Source organism: Colobus angolensis, unplaced genomic scaffold (genome assembly GCF_000951035.1).
Source record: "Colobus angolensis palliatus isolate OR3802 unplaced genomic scaffold, Cang.pa_1.0 Scaffold121, whole genome shotgun sequence".
NCBI lineage: Eukaryota > Metazoa > Chordata > Mammalia > Primates > Cercopithecidae > Colobus > Colobus angolensis.
Genome location: NW_012113253.1, coordinates 1,102,855 through 1,130,525, shown reverse-complemented (window position 1 = coordinate 1,130,525; position 27,671 = coordinate 1,102,855). Strand labels below are relative to the sequence as shown.

Genomic DNA, 27,671 nt, shown 5'->3' with positions numbered 1-27,671 from the left:
TAAGTGTTATAGAGTAAATAAAGTTAGTTCATCCGATTCTATGGTATCTCCGTCTTTCCTCACTGACTCAAAAGCCACTGTACCTTAGGCCAACCTGAAGGATAAGTGAGTGACCCTTGACTGGTGATTCTCTGGGGACAAGTATATACAGTCTCCAGTGTCTGCTGTCTTTTCTTATCCCACAGGTGGATCGTACACATAATGAGCATCATTGCTACCCACGATGTTTAAACTTTCTTGGCTCACTATATCCTGTCGTTAAACAATTTATTTCTTGAGAAAGTGCGCAAAAGCTGTATAATACCTTTGATCACTCCATTTTCTTTTAAAAAGTTTTGGTATGTTACCATTAAAAATGTCTTTTTTCATATATAACATTTTAGTTGCCAAAGTTGTAATCCCATCTTTTATAAAAAGTACAGTTAAACATAAAAATGTATTTATAGAATTCTTTCACATATCGAGAAGTTTCATCATCATTATCTAATTATTTTCTTTTAAAAACCTGCACTCAGGATAAATAAAAACACTATTTTATCTTTCAGTTTTCTGGTGCTGTTTACTTCTGAAAATTATACTATTTTCAGTCTTGTATTTCTAATATACTGTGCTTCTGTTAATACATTATGGGTTAAATGGGGTATACCAACTAACCTAGCTAACATTTCTGTTATTAATTCTATTAGAATGTTTATCCCAGATTAATCCAATTTACATGTGAACTTTTCTTTCATTTTTTAAATTCAAAGATTTTTGTTTTGCTGTAATACATAAAATTTATCACTTTTTAAAATTGTGGTAAAATGTAACATAAATACATTATTTGAAGCATCTTTATATCTACAGTGCAGTGGTATTAGTACATTCACATTGTTATGCAGATCATCACTACTGTCCATTTCCAGAGCTTTTTTCATCTTCTAAACTTGAAACTCTGTACCTATTAAACAATAAGTTGGCCAGGCATGTTGTCTCACACCTGTAATCCTATCACTTCGGGAGGCTGAGGCAGGCAGGTTGCTTGAACCTAGGAGTTGGAGAACAGCTTGGGCACCATGGTAAAACCCTGTTTCTAGAAAAAAAAATTACAAAAATTAGTCAGACATGGTGGTGCACACCTGTAGGCCTAATACTCGGGAGACGGAGATGGGAGAATTAATTGAACCCAGGAGGTCGAGGCTGCTGTGAGCCATGATCATGCCACTGCACTCCAGCCTGAGCAACAGAGCAAGATCCTTTCTCAAACAAAAAAATAAAATACAAAAACAAATAACTTACTTTTCTCCCTTGCTCATAGCTTTTGGCAACCAACATTCTGCTTCATTTCTGAATTTAACTACTCTAGATACTTCATGTGAGTGGAGTCATACAATATTTATCCATTGATGTTTGGCTTATTTCACTTGGCATAATGCCTTCAAAGATCATTTATTCTGTAGCATGTGTTAGAATTTCCTATCTTTTTAAGGCTGAATAATATTCCATTGTAAGTGTATACATTTTGTCTCTTCATTTGTTGCTGGACAATTTGGTTGTTTTGACCTTTTGGCTATTGTGAATAATGCTGCTTTGAACATTAGTGTACAAATATCTGTTTGAATCCCTCCTTTGAATTTTTTTTGGGTATATACCCAGAGTGGAATTCTGGATCATATGGTAACTCTGTGTTTAATTTCTTGAGGAACCACCATACTGTTTTCCATAGTGGCTGCACCATTTTACTTTCCCCGCAGCAGTACACAAGATTTGGCTCAGTTTTTAAAATACCAGATTTTCTTTTCATCATCCAGTTGAGATACCCTGAAGACCTAAGGGCTGTGTTCAGTAGATATTAAAAGAATTCATATATTAATACTTGAACCAAGTTCTATAAAAGATCAAATATTTTTCTTCTGTAATCCTTTTTTTAATTCAAAACTAGTGCATGTTCAGTAAAGAACATTTGGCAAACGTAGGAAGATTCTAGAAAATCTATAAAAATCACCTGGAATTCATCACCCAGAAATGATCATTGTTAACATTCAATATATTTATCTTTCTTATAGAATAAAATCATACATATTAATTTGTTATTTACATCAAATCAGGATTATACTATACTGTTGTATCCCTACTTTTTTATGTCATGAACCTTTTCCCATGTCATTACATTTCTTTGAAAACATGGCTTTAATGGCCCTAAAATTTATTTAACTATTTGCTTATTAAGACATCCCATTGTTATTAACAATCTGTATTGTTAAGAGATTTTAAAGAATGCTGCCCAGCATTCTTCAAAACATCAAAGACAGAAAATGCATCTGATAGTTATATTATAAAACCTTTGAAAATGATAAAATAATCCATTTAACCTGATAATGCGGTGGACTAATTTTGTTGTAGGGGCTTGGGGTTTAATGGGGTTAGGGGAGGTTATTATAACCAAATATTTAAAGGAGAAAAATTGATAGATATTTTTAAACAGACATCTCTAAGCTGTTACCATTTGGTTTCTTATTTTTTTGGAATAATTAGTTTTAAGTAATTTTAAGTTATTTCATATTCTGTAATAGAGAAATACTCAAACTTTCTGATCTTTATGACTTTATAATAAAATTATGTAATAAATATAAAACTGTCTAGTACAATTATGAGAAGAATGGTGGAAGTTCATCATTTTGACCACATGAAAATAGTGGGGTTCCCATAGATTATCTACCTTGTGTAATAGTGCACAGAAAAAGCCATGACGAGTACCCAGATCTCCTGACTATAAGTGCTATTTCCTCCAGTGTGCTGCCTTGGTAAGCTAATAAATGTCTGGGTTCCTAAATTCACCTATATATTCAGACCCTCAGTATACCCTATCAGCACCTCTGGTTGAAAGAGTTAGAACTAATTCATTCTTAATTAACTGTCCAAACAGTGGCAGAATAACATGTTGTTGACTGTTTTATTACAATTTTGTGTACATGTAAAAGCATTAGAAACGTCATTAAATTTTTGTCTGAAACAACCATGTTAATTATGCCTTTAAAACTTCTATAGTTATTTAGATGTCATTCAAAAAGACTGATAGAGAATATGTAGAAAATTATATATATATAATACGTGTGTATATATAATTACATTAGTATGGGTGTTGGAAAAGTAATAATGTTTCTGAAACTTTTACATTTTTTTCTTAATGTCCTTAGACATAATTTTTGTTCATTAACTTCGCTCTTTTGTTAGTTTAGTCATGTTGTATTTGTGACTTTACCTTTGAAGGAAAAAAATATAAATTACTTAAGAAAATTTACTTTAGTGCCAGTAAAGTGAGGTTTTATTCTGTAATTATTTGTCAGAATTTTGAAGGTAAAATTAACTAAACTACTTAAACTTGGTGTATGAGAATTGAGTAAACACTGTTTCATCTCAATTCTAGGTTCTGCACTTTTAAAAGAAAAGAGAAGGCATCGATTACATAAGTTCTTGTGTCTCAGAGTCGGAAAACCAATGAGGAAAACATTTGTATCTCAAGCAAGTGCTACAATGCAACAGTATGCACAGAGAGATAAGAAGCATGAATATTGGTTTGCTGTGCCACAAGAAAGGTAAAAAACCCATATGACGACTTGAGAACATTATTGAGATTCTTTGAACTAAAATTATTTTGTGTATCAAAATGCCAATGATAAACTATTGAAACATAGTTTATGATTAAAAGCAGACAATAAGTCTATTTGAAACCATTTTGCCCCTACTTTATAATTTACCCCATTTTTAATTGCATTCCCTTTTGTAGTTTATTATTTTAAAATGTGAACAAATATCCCATTTGGGGAGTAGAGAAATTTAAGATACACCTTGGAGCAAGAAGAGTCATCAAAATATTATTTAATAAAGCTGCTTCCTAAAGGCAGCTAATGGTATATAATTGTTTATACTAAAAATTCCTCAAATATTCATTAAATACCTTCTGCATACATGACACCAAATAAACTACTAAAAGGATGTAGTGGTCTTCACAGTATTTGTGTGTACTCTTTGCATAATTAAATTTTTCATAAGTTTTAAGCAGTTGTAAACGATGTCTATTGTACTATCTTGTGAATTTTTACATTTTAAGTAAATACTGTTACTTATATGCAGTAGAATTGAAACATTATAACAACTTTCCCTCTTTCCCTGTTATTCACTTAATATTACTTTAACAGTTAGACATTGCATCATTACTTTTTCTCTTTAAACTTGTATTTCCATAATACCACCTCACACAATCTCGTAAGGTGCTATATTTTTATCCCCTATTATGGTTCTTTGCAACCAACTACATATACTTAACACATTTACATATCTGTATGTGTGTATACTGAAATTGCATTTATTTTAACATTTTCTGTGACTTTTGTAAAAATAGTAAAGGGTTTAAGGTTTTAGGCTACCTGCAAACCAGCAACTTAGTCTGCCTCCATTTGGTGCATGCTGGGAGAAAGCACAAACATCTGTACAATAGCAGTAATCAGAGCATCAGAAATTGTGAGATTTCTCTGTACCTCCTTTCCCACAAAGAATGTGAAGAAGGCCAAATGACAGCTGCATGTACCTGGGGTTATTTTACAGAAGAGGAACCATAAGTTTAGGGAACCTGAATTTTTATAATGGACAGTAAAAATGGTTACCCTTTGCTACACAGTAAGAAACCATCTCTACTTTCTAAGATAATGCTATGCTAACATACTTGAAAAGATACTGCTAAACAAAAGTATTACACATGAAAAGTAAAATATCATAGGAAATGCCTGTCTTAAGGAGATAGATGGACCTTTTCTGTATCCATTGATAGATTAATATGTTTCATTGAAAGGATGAGATAGGACTCAGCATCAATTCTGCCTCTCCCTTTTATTTTTCTTTATAAGTACTGAGCAGCTTTGTTCATAGAAAAGTCAGTGAGACTGAAGAGAATTTCATTTTTTTGATAATGTATTTCAATTATTTAAACTTGTTTCTATGTAATTCCAAAAATTAATCATTTTTGTCACAGTATTTTTAGTGATCATCAGTGAACAACTCCATTGAAAACTCCTTCAGTTTTGTGGAAATCAATTAATGAGAAACCACCTGACATACAGAAGGACTTATTACCCAGTCTTTATAATCGTTTCCTGTCTCAACACCAATCTTGGGCAGCGTCGAAGTTTTTATACTGTTGGGCATGTCCCCTTGTAAATTCTGAATAGGTGAAGATATGCCCTTCCTTTATAAATTAGAAAAAGTGCTTTAATGAAAGTAGATAACAGGAAATCGATAAAATATCTTGACCATACTGTTTTTAGGCAGATTATTGTGAGCGAAGAGTAACATATGGAAATTGGAGATAGGCAAATTGATTCCCTTAGCACCATCTTATGTGTTTGTATACCTCTTGGAAAATCTTTATATGTTGCTTTGGAAGACTACAGCTTTTAGTCATAAAATGATAATGCTCTTTTCCCTCTTCCCACTCCACCATATATATAGTAAGTACAATGTGTGTCTTCCACAACATTGGCTTAATCTTAAAATATGATTTGCATTATGCAAATGATGAATACCTGAAAGGGACAGAGCCAGATATTCAAACGTTCCAGTGATATTGAAATCACTCCAATGAGAAATGTAACTATATTTAGTTCAAATGGACATAAAAATTAATTTTTTCTTGTTATTCTTGGTTTTATTTTAATATTTGCATGGAATTTCCTATTTTAATATTCATTCTTGTATCTTGGTTAATATTCATTACAAATTAGTATTATTAGGATTCTGGTCTTTATTGTAGACATAAAACTTAGGAAAACTGCTACGTATATAGTGAGAAATTGATAAAAAGATGTTACATTGAAAGATAAAATGAAGCACCTTTTAAATATGTTAGCTGCCACATAAAGAATGACAATTTTAAAAATTATTATATTGAAAATATAATTTCTAGAACCGTGGTTATTAACTGATATATGTTAGCTGAAAGTTATATAATCAATTTTCAAAAACATGTTAATTAAAACCAATAAAACATAGATATTTGAAATGTGTGTGTGACTCTCAAATATGTTTATCAGGCAGTGTAACAACTGGCTTTACTCTAGTAAACAAAATATTGAAAAGGGAAACCTGAGATTTCTAAGATTAGATCATCTGTCTCTCAACTCTGTGTGTTCCTAGTATCATGTAAAATTTAAAGAAATTGCATTTCTATTAACTTGGAAAAGTCTATATAATGTCTCAAAATAGGCCATTAATAAATTGTTTACTTGTATTTTAGATCATTAGATTATTGTAGGAATGAGGTCAAAGTTGTGTATCTAATTTCCTTTTCCATCACTAGTGTGTTTAAAGAAGAAAAGCATTGTTATATACAACATCTGAACTAGTCAAAAACATGCCAAGGAAAGTCTTAATACAGTTTTCTAAAGAACAACCTGACAGAATATAGCCAAATAAAATTTTTGAGTTAATGCCTTCCTGATGGTAGACCTTTTACATTAATATAAAACAATATATTTTGTGTATATTTTAAGTCTTCAAGATTTATCAAGATATTTTACAAATATAATTTTGTAATTCTGGCAACACAGAATACTAGGTATATTAATAGTCACTTCTCCTAACAGGACAGATCACTTGTATGCCTTCTTCATTCAGTGGAGTCCAGAAATATATGCAGAAGATACTGGCGAATATGCCAGAGAACCCGGATTTATAGTAGTAAAAAAGATTGAGGAGTCTGAAACAATTGAGGATTCCAATAATCAAGCAGCAGCCAGAGAATGGGAGGTAAGGAGAAAAATACGAATATTTTAGTCATCTTTTTAGTTTGTATGAATTTATAGCTTTATGGTGGTACAAAGTATAAGTGATGTTTGCACAAAAGAGGGATTTTTTTAAAAAGGTGAGGTTCACTATCCGTGTTTATATGTGGTTATTGAATGAATCTGAATAGTGACTTTAATACTATATTTGTCATTCTGCTTTTGCTTTAAAATACTAGAAAACCCACCATCAATAAAATGACTTTTATTGAGTGTGTTATAGAATATTTAGGAAAGGTTAACATTATGGCAAAAGAAATAATTTTAATTTTGCTATTAATTAATGTTCGTAAAACATCGATTTCACATCTGATTTAATTTCATCTCCTTCATGGAGGTGGTACAGCAGCCATTTAACACATCTGTGTGTAGTATTTGCACAGCATCTATGCAAATTACTACTTCTTTCTAGGTTTCAGACCTACGCATTATCGTGACTTAAATTTTTCAATAATAATTTTAAGGAAATAAGTGGGTGCTAATTTTACAAAGTAGTAGAAATTTTATGTGCTCAAATTTACTGAACTTGTTTAAATGGTCAAAGTAATGCTAACAAACTTTTTGTAACTCCTCTTACATGTATCTTAAGATTACATACTACATTTTACATGCTTTATCTTATAAGGTTGGTAGGGTAGCAATATCTACATCTGTTGGTGTTGCCTAGATTTGTCTCTTCTTGATGCATTAGAAAATATAGAGCAGATGCTAAAATGTGATAATAAATGTAATCAGATTTTGTTAATCATTTGGTGTTAATGTTTGTGGCTGTTAATGTGATATGAATGTATCTTGCATGCACTTAACATGTATAGTAATTGAACGTATACATGGCTTGTCTTTTGTTTAAAATGCAAACTGATTTGGAATGTGTCTGATTTCATTCTGTGTAGTATATAAAGCATCAGTTTATACTGTGACTCCAATATAAAAGGAAGAGAAAGAAGAACATATTGACCATGTATTTTGGGTATTTTAATACTTAAACCAACATTATCAATCTTCATACCAACTTTATTCATAATGGCCCCAACTTGGAAAGTCCCATTAACAGGAGAATGGATGAATACATTTTTGAATACTTACAGAATTCCAGATAACAATAAAAAAGATCTACTGGTACAGGCAACGACATTGATCAATCTCACAAGTAATATGTTGAGTAAAAGAAGCCTGACACAAACCAGTATATACTATGTAATTTCATTTACACAAAGTTCAAAAGGACAAACTAGTCAGAAATCCACCCCCACGACAGGCTCCGGTGTGTGATATTCCCCTCTGCACATGTACCCTAGAACTTAAAGTATAATAAAAAATTTAAAAAATTAAAAAAAAAAAAAAAGAAATGCATCACAGTACTGGATAACTGGGCTGTGACAGGGTAGCTCAGGGACAGGAGGGAACTTTATTGAGTTCTGGGGATGTTCTATATGTTACTCTCGGTGGTGGTTACTTGGGTGATTACATATGTAAAATATATATATATATATCCCTGAGCTGTGTTTTTAAGATTAGCTTTAGGAGGTACTTAAAATATCCCAGGTGATCAAAGATATGTACCTAACTAACTAAGGCAGCAACAGTTGAAGGTGGAGTGGAAGGTGATGAAATAAAGTTAGAAGAAAAGGTATTAGCCAGCTAATTACACAGGATTTAGTGACAACTTGGTAACCATAAAGTTATCTCTAGCTTGGGTGGCAAGGTGGATGGCAGAATTGTCAGTCACGAACGGGAATTGAGAGCGTTCTGTCCGTGAGGTTGGAGTACTTAACTTTGGAAATAAGAGACTATTGACTATTTTGATTCAAAGGAACTGTCTCAGTTTCTGTGCAAGACTGTGCAGGTTATAATTTCTACAGGAAAAATAAATGTCTCCTCACCAGTCCTTTGACCAGAATTGGTGCAATTCAAAAGAAAATGGAAGAGAAAAAAAATAATTTTGGAAACTCCTTGCTACATTGTCTGAAAATATTACTGCAGTATCCAGTATGGTAGCCACTAGCCATATGTGGCTATTAAGTACTTGAAATGCAGCTAATGCCTCAAAGGGACTGCATTGTTAGTTTTAATTATTAATTTAAAAACTGATACTTGGTTCCATTATTGGACAATTTTCAAATATATTAGGAATAACTTAGATATATGAACTACTTTTTCAACTGTAAATTTCATGAAATCTAAATATGATCTAAATCAGTCTAAATCTAATTAAGGTCAAGTATTTCCTATGAAAATTTAGTGCCTGAATTGAGGTGTGCTGTAGTGTAAAATACTCTATTTCCTATAGCCAATAGCCACATGTAACCATTGAGCATTTAAAATGTGGCCAGTCTCAATTGAAATGAACTGTAGTATAAAATACACACTGGATTTTAATGACTTAGAATGGAAAGAAAAAAGAATGTAAACATCTTGTTTGTTTATACTGATTAATGTTGAAGTGATAATATTTTGAATACATTAGCTTAAATGTATTAATACAACTAATTTCCCTTTTTTAATGTGGCATCTAGAAAATTTACAATTGTATCTTACATTATATTGCTCTTGTTATGCCTCGTGGATCCTAAGTGCCTAAAAAATGTTTGTTAAACTAGGGAGGCCGAGGTGGGTGGATCATGATGTCAGGAGTTTGAGACCAGCCTGGCCGATACGGTGAAACCGTCTCTACTAAAAATACAAAAATTAGCTGGGCATGGTAGCACGCACCTGTAGTCCCAGTTGCTCAGGAGGCTGAGGCAGGAGAATCACTTGAACCTGGGAGGCAGAGGTTGCAGTGAGCCAAGATCACACCACTGTACTCCAGCCTGTGCAACAGAGTGAGACTCCGTCTCAAAAAAATAAATAAATAAAATAAAAATGTTTGTTAAACTAATGAGTACTTGTTTAAGGGAAAGAGTAATTTTAAATGTTAGCATGATTTATTTTAATACAGGAAGAATTTGGCTAAAACCCTTATACAAAACAGTAGTACTTCAGAATGTGCTGTGATGTTTTTTATTTTTTTGTTCTACATAGGAATGGAGAATAGGTGCCCTAGAATTTAGGATGAACTTGTTATGGCTACCGACTTGGGCATCAGTTAGATTTAAACTACCAACTCTACTCACTGTTAATTCTGCTTTAGTGATACTTAAAGAGATCTTTATTATCCCTGACTGTTATTCAAGCAGAAATATATTACTAGCCAGAAATGTATACATTGACTGGGGAAGTTTGTATATGATAAATTTGGTAAACTTATTGTTTACCTTTTTCTCCCTTTCCCTATGTAAGGGACATAAGGCAGGGATTTGTCAATTTCTTACACTATTATATCTTCAGAACTAAGAATTGTATAGGCATATAGTTCATTCTCAATATTTATTAATGGATAAACTTAGGCATAGATTAAAATTAAGGTATAAAGCTTCTCATCTTTCAAGATTGCTGTATTTCCTAAAATAAGTTCTTACATCAGTTGTAGTAAATATTTTTTCATAAAGCCATAGATTCTGGACATTTTAACTGATAGTCCACAGTCTGTCATTTACATTTTGTTGTTGTTGTTGTTGTTGTTCTGTTTAAACATATTCAGTGAAAGAGAATTTATTACCTCAAAGGACAATACTTTACATTTTAGGACAGCTCTCTTAGAAAGTTATTTGTTACAATAAGCTTAAGGAAACATATCTTTGTAAATTTGATTCACTTATCTTTATTCTGTCTTCCAATGCAAGTCAATAACAACAAGAAACATTTTCTATATACTGCGATAGTGTGAAAATATTTGTTGTTTTCCCTTTTAATCTTGTTTCAGAATTATTTTCTCCAGTACTTCAACTGTTTAACTTAATGAACTCTGTTCAGATCTTATATTATTCATATCAGTACCCTAAAATATGTTAAAAGAATTCATAAACTGTGGCACCCCAGATTACTAAATAATCTTGGGATAGCAAGATTAATTCCTGCTAATTACTTGGGATAATTACTTGGGATAGCACGAAAAATTCCGTAATATTTTTTAAAATTTTAATTTCCGAATATGAACATTGAAGGTCAGTCCTATTGAAGATAGACAGAAACATATGTTTACTAAGAAAAAGAAAATTTAGCCAAATTTTAAGGTGGTCAGTAGTAATAAATCACTTCCTAAGTATTTGGATAAAGGATCTGAGAAATACTATTCTTATCACTCACTATGTGTAAAGGACTGAATTTGCTCTTTTTGTAACGTCACTTTGTATGCCACATGATAAAGAGTATTTTGGTGTGGGCCGGGCGTGATGGGTGATGCCTGTAATCCCAACATTTTGGGAGGCCAAAGTAGGCGGATCACGAGGTCAGGAGATCAAGACCATCCTGGCTAACGCAGTGAAACCCCGTCTCTACTAAAAATACAAAAAATTAGCTGGGCGTGGTGGTGGGTACCTCTACTCCCAGCTACTCGGGAGTCTGAGGCAAGAGAATGGCGTGAACCCAGAAGTCGGAGCATGCAGTGAGCCAAGATTGTGCCACTGCACTGCAGCCTGGGCGACAGAGCGAGACTATGCCTGAATTAATTGCATCAACATGGCTCCTATTGATGAGAAAGCATGTTTTTAAACAAGGCACAAAATGATTAAAGAAATCTTTCTTCATAGTCAACCAAACTTACATTTTTGGTGTGATACCCAAATAAAAGAAATATGCATTATGAGTTTTGCTTTTGGGGGTCTGATAACCTTACTTTATAACCAAGAAGGAACTACTTATTATAGTCTTTCCCCTGATTTCTGCCAGTATTCAACACAGGAAGTCAGTAAGTATATCCAGTGTTGTAAAGATACTGTTTGATGCGGGGCTTTGCAGTTCTGTGAAAAATATTACTTTCTGTTTTTTGGTACAGATTGTTTTTATGCCTTTTCACTAAAAAGGGAAGTGCTCTATTGGCATTTTAACGAATTGTCAGGCAAGTCCTGTGGTGAAGATGAGACAGAATGCCTGTTGACATCTGCTATTTCCTGATGATCGCACTTTTGTTCAATAAATATACAAAAATAAAAGATTAATAGTAAAACAAATTCACATGTACCAGTCATTCAGTTTTATCAGCTTATTTCTTCTGTGTCCCTCCTTTTCTCCAATTGTTCATAGTTATTCAAGTGTCGTAAAAATATTTAGAATACATGTAATATGTACAGTATGCATTTTTACAATTTGTTTTTTGAGTCATGATCCAACTAAGCTCTCAAATGTTGCAGTTAATTAAAATATCTCTTAAGTCTCTCTAAATGTAGGTTCCTCCTCCATTGCTTTGCTTTGCTTTTTATTTCAGTTTTTAAGAAATCAGATTTTTTTCTGTAGAATGTCATACAGTCTGGAATTTGCTGTTTGCATCCCCATGGTAATTCTACCACGTGAATGATTGATTGATAGAGCTAGAGCAATACATGTAAGTATAGATTATCATCTTTATTTTACAGATAATTTCTTTTTTATTTTTTATTAATTTATTTTGGTTTTTTGAGACGGAGTCTGGCTGTGTCGCCCAGGGTGGAATGCAGTGGCACGATCTCTGCTCACTGCAAACTCTGCCTCCTGGATTCACGCCATTCTCCTGCCTCAGCCTCCCGAGCAGCTGGGACTACAGGTGCCCGCCACCATGCCCGGCTCATTTTTTTTTTATTTTTAGTAGAGACAGAATTTCACCGTGTTATCCAGGATGGTCTCGATCTCCTGACCTTGTGATCCGCCTGCCTTGGCCTCCCAAAGTGCTAGGATTACAGGCGTGAGCCACCACGCCCAGCCCAGATAATTTATTTAAGCTTATTTTTTATTTGGCTAAAATTCTCATAGTGGTTAATCTCTTAATTCAGAGCCTATACTTTTTCCACTATACCAAGTGCTCAACTTTGGCAGAACCTTTGCATCATGATGGAGAGCTTTCAAAGATACCATTGCCAAGGTCACAAATCAGACCAATTAAATCAGAATAATTGGGGCTAGGACCTAGTTATCAGTGTTGTTTAAAGCTACCTAGGTAATTACATTGTGCAGTCAAGGTGGGAAAACTAGTGTACTATGCCATGCCACAACTTGGTGTTGTGTTAAACATATACAATATTAAGATTGTGGAAGAATCTTTAGACTATATTGATTATAACATAGATCAACGTTTCAGTTCCTGTCATGTAAGTTATACAAAATATTTTTCATATTCCTTTCATCTGGGGTGCTGCATCAAAAACATAAATGTGGTTCATTATGGAGAAAGATTTCTTTAATCATTTTGTGCCTTGATTTTTAAGAAAACATATTTTCTCCTCAGTAGCAGCCATGCAGATACAATTAATGTTGGCGTAGCTCCCTTACATACCACAGGACTTCCATCATGTTGTGTACTCAGAGAGACTGCAAGGAGAGGAAAATCAAAAAACATACCAGGCTGTAAGTCAATGATCTCTGAACTTTGTCTTCTTCAACTTTGTCCATCAAATACCCTTTAAAAATTAATATATTTGACAAGTGCCCGAGGATCCAGTAGTATAACTTAAAGGAGTGACTACCACAATAAGCTCAGATTCATGTAAAACTTTTCATTCACTTTCATAATTTATTTGTTGTAATATAAAGATAAATTTGAAATTTCTTATGAAGTCAAGATGGTAATACTGTAAGTTGAATCACTGTCATCCTGCAATCATTTATCATGAGACATTACATACCCGCAGACAATATCAGCATCCACCCCAAGTACCAACTTTAAGAGGCTGTATGCTAGAATTTTCTGAAAGTCAAGAATTCATTGTGTCACATGTCCAGCATGCCAGTCTTGCTGCTTGACCACACAGGCCTCAAAGGTGGAGCTCTTTATGCTAACATTGCTTTTTGATTGCTTTCCTTTGGATTGACTTTTCCACTCCTTTTGGGATAAGAGCTGGCAGAGAAAGCTTTCCAAAATTTTTCATCTCTAATTTTATACCACATGTACTTCAGTATCTTTCACGCTCCAAACCTAATTAAAGCATCCAGTTCTCCTAGGATGATAAATAAAAACAACTAAGAAACTGGTTTTATTAAATCAGCTTTACTTGGTTTATTTAGTCTCCCACACATTTACTTGATTAAATTTTGAGAATGAATTTACTAAGATTATGTGTTGATAGGGTGTGTAACAGTATTTTTCATTCTTAAAATGATTCGTTTTTGAATAAAATTGCTCTGGCTTCCCTCTTGCTTCTCACGATTGCCAAAATATTGATAAAAAGACATACTATACAATTTTGGGGTTTTGAAACAACTTGTATCTTTTTAGGTATGTGACGTTAGTCACATTTTCTCAATAATTGAAGTTTAGGTTATTTAAGCATAAATGTAAATATGTTAACTACTTACTATATAAACCTCTAGACCATTATTCAAAATATGTTAGAATCTGCCTTTCAGCTTAGTTTTTAAAATAATTTATAGTCTTTCCATTTTGACTTTAGTATTTAGTGCTGTCCATTTTAGTTAAATGAGTGTAAAATATGTAACCCGTTCTTACCATTGTAGGCCATAACATTTATCACATTATATCATTGTTGGATTTGGTTTTTCACTACTGTGTGGTGATTGCCTTGTGGAGCCAGTTCTGTTTTCACAGCTGTCATTAAGTAGAGTTATGGTCAGGATCATTCATTAGGTTTCCCAGAAAACTTCTACAACCATGGTTATTGCTGCAGCTTTTAAGAAACACCTTATCAGGAGACTTCCCTTGTTTGGTTAATACCTTATTTCCTAAGCTGACAGGCAGTGAGTATTCTGGTGTTCATTTTATTAAACATATGTTTTTTATTATTATTAAGGTATAAGTAACACCAAAATTAAAACTGAACTAATATATTAAACGCACAAAACCCTCACGATCTCTTCTCAGTATAGCCAGCAAAATCCACATAGAATTAATTTGGTCCAAAAGTGGAGGAATTCTCTGTGTCTAAAGTCACTACATTGAGAAATCACATTTCTCAGATAAAGGGAATTTTTTTAAGTATTCTTTTTTTTAATACTGATTGAATAATCAAATAATATTACAAATTATAACTCCAGAAGACAATTAATAAATCTGAAAAAGAAATCAGAAGGATTAAACACTTAATTGGAATTTGTAAGTTGATAGGTACTGATTTTCATAATATGGTCATGCACCACATAATGACATTTTGTTGGTTCCCTGAGATTGTAATGGAGCTCTCTCTTGGTGATGTCATAACATCATAGTACAATGCATTACCCTCTCTATGTTTAGATATATTTTGATATACAAATCCTTATCACTGTGTTACAGTCACATATAGTATTCAGTATAGTAACGTGCTATATGGTATGGCCTAGAAGCAATAGGCCATACCATATAACCTAGTTATATGGTAGGCTATTCCATTTAGGTTTATGTAAGTACATGCTGTGATGTTCACACAACGAAATTGCTTAAAGATGCATTTCTCAGAACATATCCCTGTCATTATGTGATATATGACTATATTTCTATGTTGAGAACCTGTATAGTTACAAATTAAAGTTTTAGACTATTCGTATGTTTTCTTTTATTAGCATTTGGCACCCAGGTTTTATGCCTAATATCGTCTGTTTTGACTACTGATTATGTTATCTTAAAGATATTAGCGACCTCAGGAGAGTTTTGAACTAGTGTTTTGCTTTCCCTGTTAAAAATATTCTTAAATTGCTAGCCCAAAGTTGTGAGCTATAGTATTTCCATTAAAAATCTTTATCTAGGCCAGGCGTGGTGGCTCACACCTGTAAGCCCAGCATTTTGGGAGGTCAAGGCATGCAGATCACCTGAGGTCATGAGTTCGAGACCAGCCTGGCCAATACAGTGAAACCCCGTCTCTACTAAAAATACAAAAATTAGGCCAGGTGCGGTGGCTCACACCTGTAATCATAGCACTTTGGGAGGCCGAGGCAGGCGGATCATGAGGTCAGGAAATCGAGACCGTCCTGACTAACACGGTGAAACGCTGTCTCTACTAAAAATATAAAAAATAATAGCCAGGCGTGGTGGTGAGCGCCTATAATCCCAGCTACTCCGGAGGCTGAGGCAGGAGAATGGCGTGAACCCAGGAGGCGGAGCTTGCAGTGAGCCGAGGTCGTGCCTCTGCATTCCAGCCTGGGCAACAGAGAGAGATTCCGTCTCAAAAAAAAAAAAGAAAATACAAAAATTAGCCGGGCGTGGTGGCACACACCTGTAATCCCAGTTACTCAGGACTCTGAGGCAGGAGAATCCCTTGAACCCAGGAGGCGGAGGTTACAGTGAGCGGAGATCACGTCGTTGCACTCTAGCCTGGGCAACAGAGCAATACACCATCTCAAAAATAATAAGAAATGAAAAGCCTCTAATATAGACTGTGAGAAGAGGCAGGATGTATGCGTGACAGACTAGTTTATGATTTTAAATATTAAAATTCTAAAATATTACTTTATTTTAAAATTTATTATTATTTTTTGAGAAAGGGTCTTGCTGTGTTGTCCAGGCTGGAATGCAGTGGCACACTCACAGCTTACTGCATCCTCGAACTCTGGGCTCAAGAGGTCCTCCTGCCTCATCCTCCTCAGTAGATGGGACTACAGGCATGTGCCACCTCATCCAGCTAATTTTTTTTTTTTTGTAGAGATAGAGTCTTGCTGTGTTGCCCAGGCTGGTCTCAATCTTCTGGGCTCAAGAAATTCTCCTGCCTCACCCTCCCAAAGCACTGGGATTACAGCCACCTCACCTGGCATAAAATAATAAGTAGTGAGTAGGGTAAATTATATATTATAGCTTCTATCATACCATTCCCAAATCAAACAGGAAGAGATATAAGGTAATTTAATAACTTCAATTCGAATAAAGTAAAGGAAAAGGATTATTAAATTGAATATCTGAATTATGAGAACAGATTATGTTCAACTTGTAAACTGGTAGTGTTTTCAAAAGTGCTTTGTTTTATTTCCCATCATGTTATTATAATAATAATTGACATCTCCTTCAAACTCTTGGATATCTAGGCAAATTTAAATGACTTAGCAATATGTGTCGTAAATACTACAAAAACAGAAAGGGCAAGGAGACTCATTGAGCTCATTTTATGTTTGCCTGACACTGTATTTATAAATTTGGATGACTTCGAGAAACAGAAAACTGCACTCAGAATAGCTTAAACCTGTTGTTTCTTGAAGTGTGGTTCCCAGACTATCAGCAGCAGCAGCACCTGGGAATTTGTTAGAAATGCAAATTCTCAGACCCCATTTGAGTCTCATTAATTAGAAACAGTTTTTGGAGCCCGGAATTCTGGTGTAACAAATACTCCAGGTGATTTTGATGCCGGCTAAAACTTGAGAGCCACTGATTTAGGTCTCCAATGACTAGTTCTGTCCAGAGATGAACTAGTCAGAAACCTCCTCAGAAATATGGCTGGAAGGATACCTGAGCAAAATCAAGACCACTTTAGGAAAGAGGTGTAAGGGTGGATATTGAATAGGCAACCAACAGAATAGACTATGCCATGCTTGGTGGTTTTTGGTTTTGTTTTTAATATATCATTTAAACCTCACTTTGGAACACACATCATATTTGTTATTTTAGAAAATGTAGCTGGAAGTTATGACAAGCTTTCAAAATGCTGCTTCCACCACCATCACCACCAAATTTTATAATATTGCTGATGAGTTGTTAGGAGAATCTGTAATGGAGGGGTGGAGTGTGACCACAATGCACTGTATGTAGAAGAGAACTTTAAGCCTGGTGTGAAGATAATGATGGTGTGCCTATGAGGAACTGTGGGAGAGATTTTAGGCTAAGTGTAGTGGGGCTGAATGAGAGGAATAGGGGAAATGTCTGGTATGTGGAGGAGGTAGGGTGTTCACTGTGGGGTGTGCTGTGCCCTGTGTGAGCGCATGCTGGAATGTGGAGGAAGGAGATGGGGGTGGGGGTTTGGTTGGGATGCAGTATTGTGTGTTAGAAAGGTGGTGTGTGTGTGAAAAGGTGGCATCATGTACATACAACAAAGTGAAGTGGAAGGAGCAGCTGTATCTTAAAATGAAAGAAATTTTCAAATGTATCATCATGACATTGATACTCTAATTAAAGCTGAATTCTAGATAGTTTTTATATATTTTTATAGTTTATATTTAATCTTTAAAAAATTCACTTCTTTGGTTATATTCAAAATATCACTGGTTAGTGAAGTGTATGTAGGCATAGTGAATATAACTACCTTTTCAAGAAATTAGATGTTAAAAAATTCCCTTTTAAAAGCAGACTGTGTAACAGGCAAAGGAATTTTCAGGACACTTTGAATATTCCTGTAGGATTTATTTGTAGCACATTGGCTTGGTTTTTACATAGTCATTCTGTAAAATTTTAGGGTGGAAGAGTCCACAAAGGACATCTTATTGCTTAAAAAATGTTCATGTAAAAGATGTAATTTTGTTTTACTGTTAGCTGTAAGTAAGGGACATAATTTTATGACTATATGAACAAACAACAAAATGTTTATTAAAATCATTCATGTGCCTTGAGAGACTCTGGAAATTATATTTACTCCTTTTTTGTTACTGGGTTACTTTTAGTGTATTTCTTCGTGTACTGATGTTTGGAGATATAGGCTCTGTATCTTTAAAGTTTTGAGCCCTTTCTTTGCACATTTGGGTACAGTGCAACCAAACTTAAGCATGGGAAATTCTCTCTTCCCTCCCCAGCTTTACAGCCTCCACTCAGGACTATCATTGCTATGGAAACTCCTTAGTGATTAGCTCTCTCTCTTGTCAATCAAATCTTTGTCTCTAGCGAACTGTTTTGTCACTGTAGTAAGGCTCTGGTGCTGGAAATTTATCTTTGACAGAGGAAGAATGCTTTTGAAAACAGTTCTTACGTGATTTTATGTAACTTAATTTACCCTGGAAAGGAAATGTCTCGTCTCTGGTATGGGAAAAAAGGGAGAAGACATCAACCAATTAATCATAAATACACTCTGGTAAACCTTAGTTATTTTAATTTGTATATATGCTAGTCTTTTCATGGTGACATTATGAAAAATTATACAATTTCTGAAAGTTTAAGCATAGAGGATATTTATAGAATACAAAATTTTATGATTGTACAGAGTACCTTGAAGTTGTTTCTGTTAATTCTGAGTATCTTCAAAAAGGGAAATTAATAAGGGACTGTAATTTTGTTTCATATTAAGTGTTTTGTATGTTCTACACCAGCAGGAAGATACCAAATCTTAATTGCTGCCTTAATGTTTTTTTTTTTTAGCTTAACTTTGTAGAAAATTATTCAGGATTTTCTCTTACTTGAAAATAAATTGAATAGAACAGAGTAAATTAATTATTATTGAGTGGATCTCAAACCAGATTCTTTTATAATATTGTTTATTTAAGGGTATAATTTTAAGAATCTGACTAAAAGGTTTTTAAGCTATTTAAAAAGTTTTGAGGCAATGCTACCTAATACAAATCTTTAAGCGATATCCTAGTAAGGAAATTCAGTCCCATACTATTGTAAGAATTTTAGTTACTTTTCTGTGTGTGTACATTGTTATAAAATGTCCATTGCTCTTTCTCTGGTAATTTGGGATTATATTTTGCCTTATGAATGTTTATTTTATTTTTACTATAATTGTAGATGATTTAAAATCCAATAAGATGCCCCCAAAGAAGCTTGCCTCCCTTAAATGTTAAGTGTGTCAAAATATTAAAATATTAAAGGTGTTATTTTTAATTGTAATTTCAAAATTCATTTATATGTTACATCAGCACAGAGGGGTTTAGGCACCTGAAATGATTGAATTTTTAAAGTTTGTGGTTAGATTTACTAGATAAATCAGTTAACACCGTCTTTGTTTTTTAAACCAGGAACAATGAAGCTATTCATACATTTTTTTGATTTGAAGTTTGAATAATCATTTATTCTTAGTTTGCAAAGACTTCAATACAGTTTATTACAAATACAAGCAAAATAAATTGTGGGTATTCTGAAATTTATAGATCAATCTAATTAATGTGCATCAAACACTTAACGCTTATTGCAGTCACCACGTCCAAGTCCTGTTCATTCGTTTATTTTTATTTTTGACACAGGGTCTCACTTTGTCACCCAGGTTGGAATTCAGTGGTGAGATTTTGGCTCATTTCAACCTCCACCTCCTGGGCTTAAGTGATCTTCCTGCCTCAGCCCCCCAAGTCGCTGGGACTGCAAACATGCACCACAGCCCGCTAATTTTTTTGTATTTTTTATAGAGACTAGATTTCGCCTTGTTACCCAGGCTGGGCTTTTTATCTCATGAGCTCAGCTCAGGAGATCTACCCAACTCAGCCTCCCATAGTGTTAGGATTACAAGCCACCGCGCCCAGCCAAGTTCTGTTCGTTCTTACGGGAGGCTATATAATTTTGTCAGATACTTTTTTTCATGCCTGAGCAAGAATGCTTCCTACTCATTGGCCATTAGCTCTGCCCATACATATATATTATTTAATTGAACCCTCACAGTAACCCAGAAAGTTTAGTAGAATTATTTCCCATTTTGAATGACCGGTTGAAGCATGGAGTGGTCACTGAACTAAACTGTCGCGTAGTACAGACAGCTTGACCCTAGTGTGTCCAGAATTGGTGGGTTCTTGGTCTCGCTGACTTCAAGAATGAAGCTGTGGACCCTCGCAGTGTTACATTTCTTAAAGGTGGCGTGTCCGCAGTTTCTTCCTTCTGGTGGGTTCGTGGTCTCATTGACTTCAGGAGTGAAGCTGCAGACCTTCGCGGTGAGTGTTAGAGCTCTTAAAGGCGGCACATCTGGAATTGTTCATTCTTTCTGGTGGGTTTGTGGTCTCGCTGGCTTCAGGAGTGAAGCTGCAGACCTTCGTGGTGTTATAGCTCATAAAGGCAGCATGGACCCAAAGAGTGAGCAGCAGCAAGATTTATCCTAAAGAGTGAAAGAACAAAGCTTCCACAATCTGGAAGGGGACTGGAGTGGGTTGCCGCTGACTGGTTTGGGCAGCCTGCTTTTATTCCCTTATCTGACCCCACCCACATCCTGCTGATTGATCCATTTTACAGAGAGCGGATTGGTCTGTTTTACAGAGACCTGATTGGACGATTTTGACAGGGTGCTGATTGGTGCATTTACAATCCCTGAGCTAGACACAGAGTACTGATTGGTGCATTTACAATCCTCTAGCTAGACATAAAAGTTCTCCAAGTCCTCACTAGATTAGCTAGACACAGAGTACTGATTGGTGCATTTACAATCCTCTAGCTAGACATAAAAGTTCTCCAAGTCCCCACTAGACTCAGGAGCCCAAATGGCTTCACCTAGTGAATCCTGTAGGAGGGCTGCAGGCGGAGCTGCCCACCAGTCCCCAGTTGCACCTGCACTCCTCAGCCATTGGGCGGTGGATGGAACCGGGCGCCACGAAGCAGGGGTCGGCGCCCTTTGGGGAGGCTTGGGCCCAGCGGGAGCCCACTCAGGAGCGGGGGCTCGGGCATGGTGGGCTGCAGGTCCTGAGCCCTGCCCCGTGGGGAGACAGCTGAGGCCCCATGAGATTTCGAGCACAGCACCAGCTGGCCAGTACTGCAGGGGGACTGGCGTACCCTCTGCAGCTGCTGGTTGGTGTGCTAAGCCCCTCACTGCCCAGGGCCAGCAGTGCCCGCCGGCAGCTCCAAGTGCAGGGCCGCTGAGCCGGCGCCTGCCGCACAGGCCTGTGAGCCCCACGGGAAGCCCCGCTTCCCACTGGTGCCTCTCCCTCCACACCTCCCCGCAAGCAGAGGGAGCCAGCTCCAGCCTTGGCCAGCCCAGAGAGGGGTTCCCACAGTGCAGTGGCAGGCTGAAGGGCTCCTCAAGTGCCACCAGAGTGGACGCCAAGGCAGAGGAGGCACCAAGAGTGAGGGCTGCTAGCATGTTGTCACTTCTCACTAGCACATATTGTAGTTCACCAGGATGACTTTGAAGTTTTTCTGAAATAGTACAGTATGATGTGTTTTGATGTGTAGACAAGCTGAAGTCTCAGTTTTCTAGTTGTTTGCTTTGCTTTAAAGCAGATATTCTAGGAGCTGTAAAGCAGGCAGTTCTTAAGAAAATTGGGATGAAAAGGAGTAGCAGTTCTTTTACCTGTTTTATAGATTGAGATCCCTGTAAGATTTTGCCTGACAGGGGGCTCTTATGCTTTTAAACTGAAAAAAAAAAAAAAAAAATCTAAGAGAATAACCAGTATTTCAGAGCAAATAAAATTTGACATTTTGGAGTTTGTAATGTGTAGCTTTTTAGAATTCTTCGTCTTTACCCAACGAATATGGCCATATTATTACTACCTCTGTAAGAGAGATATCACTAAGGTATCTGTAGATACCTTGACAATTTTCTAAATGCCTATGTATATAGTATCACGTGACCTTACAGTAACCCTGTGTGTTAACCAGATTTTTTTGTTTTATAAGTGAGTTAATTTATGTCTCAAATACATTAATAATAAACATACACTCCTAACAAAATTCATGGCATGAAATTAACCTTTTGCCAGTTAGCTTCGATGAGAACCATATTGATCAAGCATGCTTAAGTTTTGTTACCTTTTATTTTTTTAAGGCCGTTTTATAGTTTATTCTGATAACTTAAACTTTAATCATTCATTTATTTGAAGCTGTTCATGTATTTGATATATTCATGTGCCATACTTTACCTTGTTAGTGTCTGTCAATAAATCATAATTTACTTGAAATTATAAGCCCATTTTATAAGGATTTAGTCTTAATCAAAGTCACAAATCATTAAATAACATCATTGTTTTATTACCTTTATCAGTAGTCACTAATTTCATCACCATTTTCTTAGTTTAGGCTGTCATATACGAAAGAACAGACTTTTTTAAAATTTAGGCTTTCATATATGAAAACACAGGAGAAAAGTTTGTATGTCGAATTATTTACATCTGTTCAAGAATTAGCCGACAGGTGGATTTTTAGGAAGAGCTAATTTAAATGTAAAAATCTTTCCAGTGACTTCAGCATGAGATAATAGTTACAATGATGAAAATAATTACTTGTACTGATAGTGTATACCAAATATTGTTCTAAACACTTAATAATGAGTTTCCTTATTTATTCCTCACAACCCTGTGGAATATTACTGTATCTTTTCCATTTTACGAGTGAAAAAACAGAGGGATATAGCAATCACACTACAACTAGTGCAAGTCAGAGCTGATGTTTTAATCTAGTCATTCTGGCTCTAGCCAATGCCCTTAAACTCTTTGCCATACTTGCCCTCAAAAATCTTCAGAATATAACAAGAGGAAGAGAATTATTTATTTCATATGTTTAATGTATGAGAACCTATTTTATATAGACTTTATACATATTATTTATTTCTCATAAAATGTATGAGTATTTACATTTGAAGAATCAGAAATGGAGGAACTAAATGAGGCTCCCTAAATTCACAATACTAATAAAAATCAGAATCAGAATTAAGGTGGCAGTCTAAAACTAAAGCCAGTATTCTTCAATATTATGCTGCCTATCTGTAGTAGATAGTCATAGTACATTTATTAACCAGTATTTATGTATCTCTTATGGGAAGTGAAACATCTTCTGCTCTGCAGTCACAACCTAGTTGAAATAAGTGTACACATATATTCAATGTAAAATATTTTTTCTTAATTTATTTGACTCAGTTGTTTTTTATTTTTCATTTAAATAAATTTAATAGCATAGGGGGCTTTCCAGTGAAGACCAGAAAACCTGCTAGATAAATTCTAAGAGAGCTGTAACACTGACTCAATAGTTGAAAAGGATATCTTATGTATACTAGTTATGAGGCATAATAGTAAACATCTGTGATGTACCACTACCCAGTATTAGAACTAGAACATCACTAATGTAGCTGCATCTGTCTGTGTGTTTTTTCTCATCTCATCTTATGTCACCCTCATATTGGTAACTACCTCTCTGGATTTTTTGTTTTATTATCCCCCTAACTTTTTTTAATTAATAGATTTCGTTTTTTAGATTAGTATTAGGTTTACAGAAAAATTGAATGGAAGGTATAGAGAGTTTCCATATACTCTCTTTTCCCCAAAACACAGTTTTCCCTGTTACTCACATATGACATTAGTGTGGTATATGTTACAGTGTATGAACAAATACTGATACATTGTCATGCAGAGTCCATAGTTTACATTAGGGTTCATTCTTTGAGTTGTATATTCTGTGGGTTTTGACAAGTGTATAATGACATGTATCTAGTTGTAGAATCACATGGTATGATTTTACTACCCTAAGAATTCCCTGTGCCATAGCTGTTTATCACTCATTCCCTTATAGTGACCACCTGGCACCCACCAGTCTTTCCACTGTTTTGCGTTTTGCAGAGTGTCATATAGTTGGAATCGTACAGTAGTATGTAGCCTTTTTTAGATTGGGGCTTCTTTCACTTAGGAATTTTTATTTAAGATCCCTTCATGTCTTTTTGGCTTGACAGCTCATTTCTTTTTATTGCTGAATAATATTCTATTTTATGGTTTTATCCACTTCTTTATCCATTCACCTGGTAAAGGACATTTTGCTTCCTTCCACCTTTGGCACTTATGAGAAAAAAAACTGTTAGAAACTTTTGGATGTAGATTTTGTGTTGACATAAGTTTTCAACTTGTTTAGGTAAATACCAGGTAACATGACTGCTCTATCCTATGTTAAGGATGTGTTTGGTAGGCCAGTGTGGTGACTCACGCCTGTAATATCAACACTTTAGGAGGCTGAAGTGGGAGGAGTTTGAGACCAGCCAGGGCAACATAGTGAGACCTTGTCTCTGAAAAAATAAAAAAGAAAGATAGAAAGAAAGAAAAGAAAGAAAGTAACTGCCAAACTGTTTTTCATCTGGCTATACCCATTTTGCATGGCATCCACAACAAATGAGAATTCCTGTTCTCCACATCCCTGCTGACATTTGCTGTTGTCAGTGCTTTGGATTTTAGCTTTTATTTAAATAGGTGTGTAGTGACATACCAATCTTATTTTAATTTGCATTTCCCTGGTGACATATCTTTTGTCCATGTTTTAATCAGTTTGTTAGATATCTTATTACATTTTACATAAACATAGAGATAGAACAGACAATTTTGTCTCTATCCTTCCTTTCTGTATTCCTTCATATATTTTGGATAACAGTCCTTTATCATTTATATATGTTGCAGAGATTTTTTCCCAGTCTGTAGCTTGTCTTTTTCATTCTCTTGACAGTGTCTTTCACACAGTAGAAATTTTTGCTTTTAATGAAATTCAACTTAATACTTTTCTTTTTCATGGATTGTACTTGTGGTATTTTATCTAAAAATGCACCTTCAGACTTAAGGTCACAAAGATTTTTTTCCTATGTTATTTTCTAGGAGATTCATAGTTTGTGTTTTCCTCTGTAGTCCATTTAGTGTAAAGACTTTGTCTCAATTGACTGTTCTGCAGGTGGATATCCAGTTGTTCCAATACTGTTTGGGGTAAAGACCATTATTTCTCCTCTGAATTGTCTTTACTCCTTTGTTAAAAGTCAGTTGACCATATTTATGTGGGATATTTCTGAGTATTTTATTGTGTATCATTGATCTGTCAGTTATTTTGCCAAAACCATGATGTAGTGATTACTGTAGTTTTATAGTACAATAGGTCTTGAAGTTGAGTAGCGTCAATCTTCCAACTTTGTTCTTTTTCTTCATTGCTTTCTTGGCTATTCTGTGTCTTTGCATATAAACTTTTTCTATAAATTTTAGAATCAATTTACCTGTATCTACAAAATAACCTGGTAGAATTTTGATTGAAATTGTATTGGATCTATATATCAAGTTGGGAAGAACTGACAGCTTGACAATATTGTGTCTTCCTATCTATGAACGTGGAATATGTATTTAAATATTTTCTTCATCACAGTTTTCTACTTTTTTTCATGTAGATCTCTATGTATTTTGTTAGCATTATATGTATTTCATTTACATTATGCTAATATAAATGGTATTCTTTTTTTTTTTTTTTTTTTTTTTTTGAGACAGAGTCTCGCTCTGTCCCCCCGGGCTGGAGTGCCGTGACCGGATCTCAGCTCACTGCAAGCTCCGCCTCCCGGGTTTTACGCCATTCTCCTGCCTCAGCCTCCCGAGTAGCTGGGACTACAGGCGCCCGTCACCTCGCCCGGCTAGTTTGGTATTCTTTTTTTTAACTTTGAAATTCCAAGTTTTCATTACTGATACATAGGAAGACTGTTGATTTTTGCATATTAATCTTGCACTCTGAAAGCCTGCCATGATCACTTATTAATTCCAGCAGTGTTTTGGTTGATTCGTTGGGATTTTTGCATACTAACAATCATGTCGTCTGCTAACAAAGACAGTTTTATCTCTTTCTTCCCTATTTATATAACTTTAATTTTCTTCCTTTGTCTTATTGTATTAGCTAGGACTTCCTGCATAATGTCAGGTAAGAGTACTGACAAGGGATATCCTTTCCTTGTTCCCAGTCTTAGTGTGAAAGGATCTTGTTTCTCACTATTAGATGTGATGTTAACTGAATTTTTTTAATACATGTTCTTTATCCAGTTGAGGGAGTTCTCCTTTATTCCTAACTTCCTAAACCATTTTTATTAGTGTTGGATTTTGACTAGTGCTTTTCTTTGTATCTGTTGGTAAGATCACGTGATTTTTCTTCTGTACCATGTTGATGATTACATCAATTGATTTTCAAGGTTGTACCAGTCTTGCATAGGTGGGATAAGTTCTACTTGATCATTTTATATAATTCTGTACATTTGTACATTGCTTAATTCAATTTGCTAGTGTTTTGTTGAGAATTTTTGCATGTATGTTAATGAGAGATAATTGCCTGTAGTTTTTCTTTCTTGTAATGTTTTTATTTCTATTAGAGTAATGCTGTCCTCACAGAATTAGTTAAGAAGTATTCCCCCTGCTTCTGTTTTCTGGAAGAGATTGTGGAGAGTTTGTATAATTTCTTCATAAATATTTGGTAGTATTAATCAGTGAGCCTGTCTGGGCCTTGTGCTTTTTGTTTTAGGAGGTTATTAATTATTTATTAATTATTTGAACATGTATCTGTCTTTTTTTTTTTTTGAGTTGGGGTTTTGCTATGTTGCCTGGGCTGGTCTTGAACTCATAGGCTCAAGTGACCCTGCCACCTCAGCCTCCTGAGTAGCTGAGATAATAGGCATGCATTACCTGTTTCTTCTTGTGTGACTTTTGGTGGTTTCTGTCTTTCAAAGAATTGGTTTGTTTTATCTAGATTATCAGATTAATGAGTGTACAGTTTTATAGTATTTCTTTATTATTCTTTTAATATCCATGGGATCAGTAATGATGGCCCCTCTTCATTTCTAATATTTATTCTCTCACTCTCTCTCATCTATCCTGGCTAGAGGTAGAGGTTTATCAATTTTATTGACCTTTTCAGAGATTAAAGAACTGGCTTCTGGTTCCATTGCTGGGTTTCTATTGATTTTGTTTTTAATCTATTGATTTCTGCTCTAATTTTATTTTCCTGTGCTTCAGATTTAATTTGATTCCATATTCTTTCATCTCTTAGCATTCTCAGTTATACTTTTTTAAAAAACTTTTTAAAATGATTCCTCTAGAATTTGTAATATACAATTTTTTAGTATAGTTTATATGGTGAAACCCTGTCTCTACTAAAAATACAAAATTAGCTGGGCGTGGTGGCACACACCTGTAGTCCCAATACACATCTGTAGTCCCAGCTACTAGGAAGGCTGAGGCAGAAGAATCACTTGAACCCAGGAGGCAGAGGTTGCAGTGAGCCGAGATCATGCCACTGCACTCCAGCCTGAGTGACAGAGGGAGACTCTGTCTCAA

The 27,671-nt window shown here is 35.0% G+C and overlaps 1 protein-coding gene across 5 annotated transcripts in view; it reads left to right on the top strand.

The window, feature by feature from the left end:
* The window catches only part of OXR1 (oxidation resistance 1), a 316,857-nt gene that overhangs the window by 269,300 nt on the left and 19,886 nt on the right, over positions 1-27,671 (top strand). For 3 of the 5 annotated variants that reach the window (XM_011930965.1, XM_011930972.1, XM_011930969.1), the window contains 2 exons: positions 3,407-3,575; positions 6,618-6,780. In XM_011930965.1, the coding sequence (XP_011786355.1) occupies positions 3,407-3,575; positions 6,618-6,780 (332 nt within the window). Of the gene's footprint in view, positions 1-3,406; positions 3,576-6,617; positions 6,781-18,498; positions 18,797-27,671 lie in introns of those variants that run through there. The other 2 variants (XM_011930985.1, XM_011930977.1) reach the window with 2 other exon arrangements.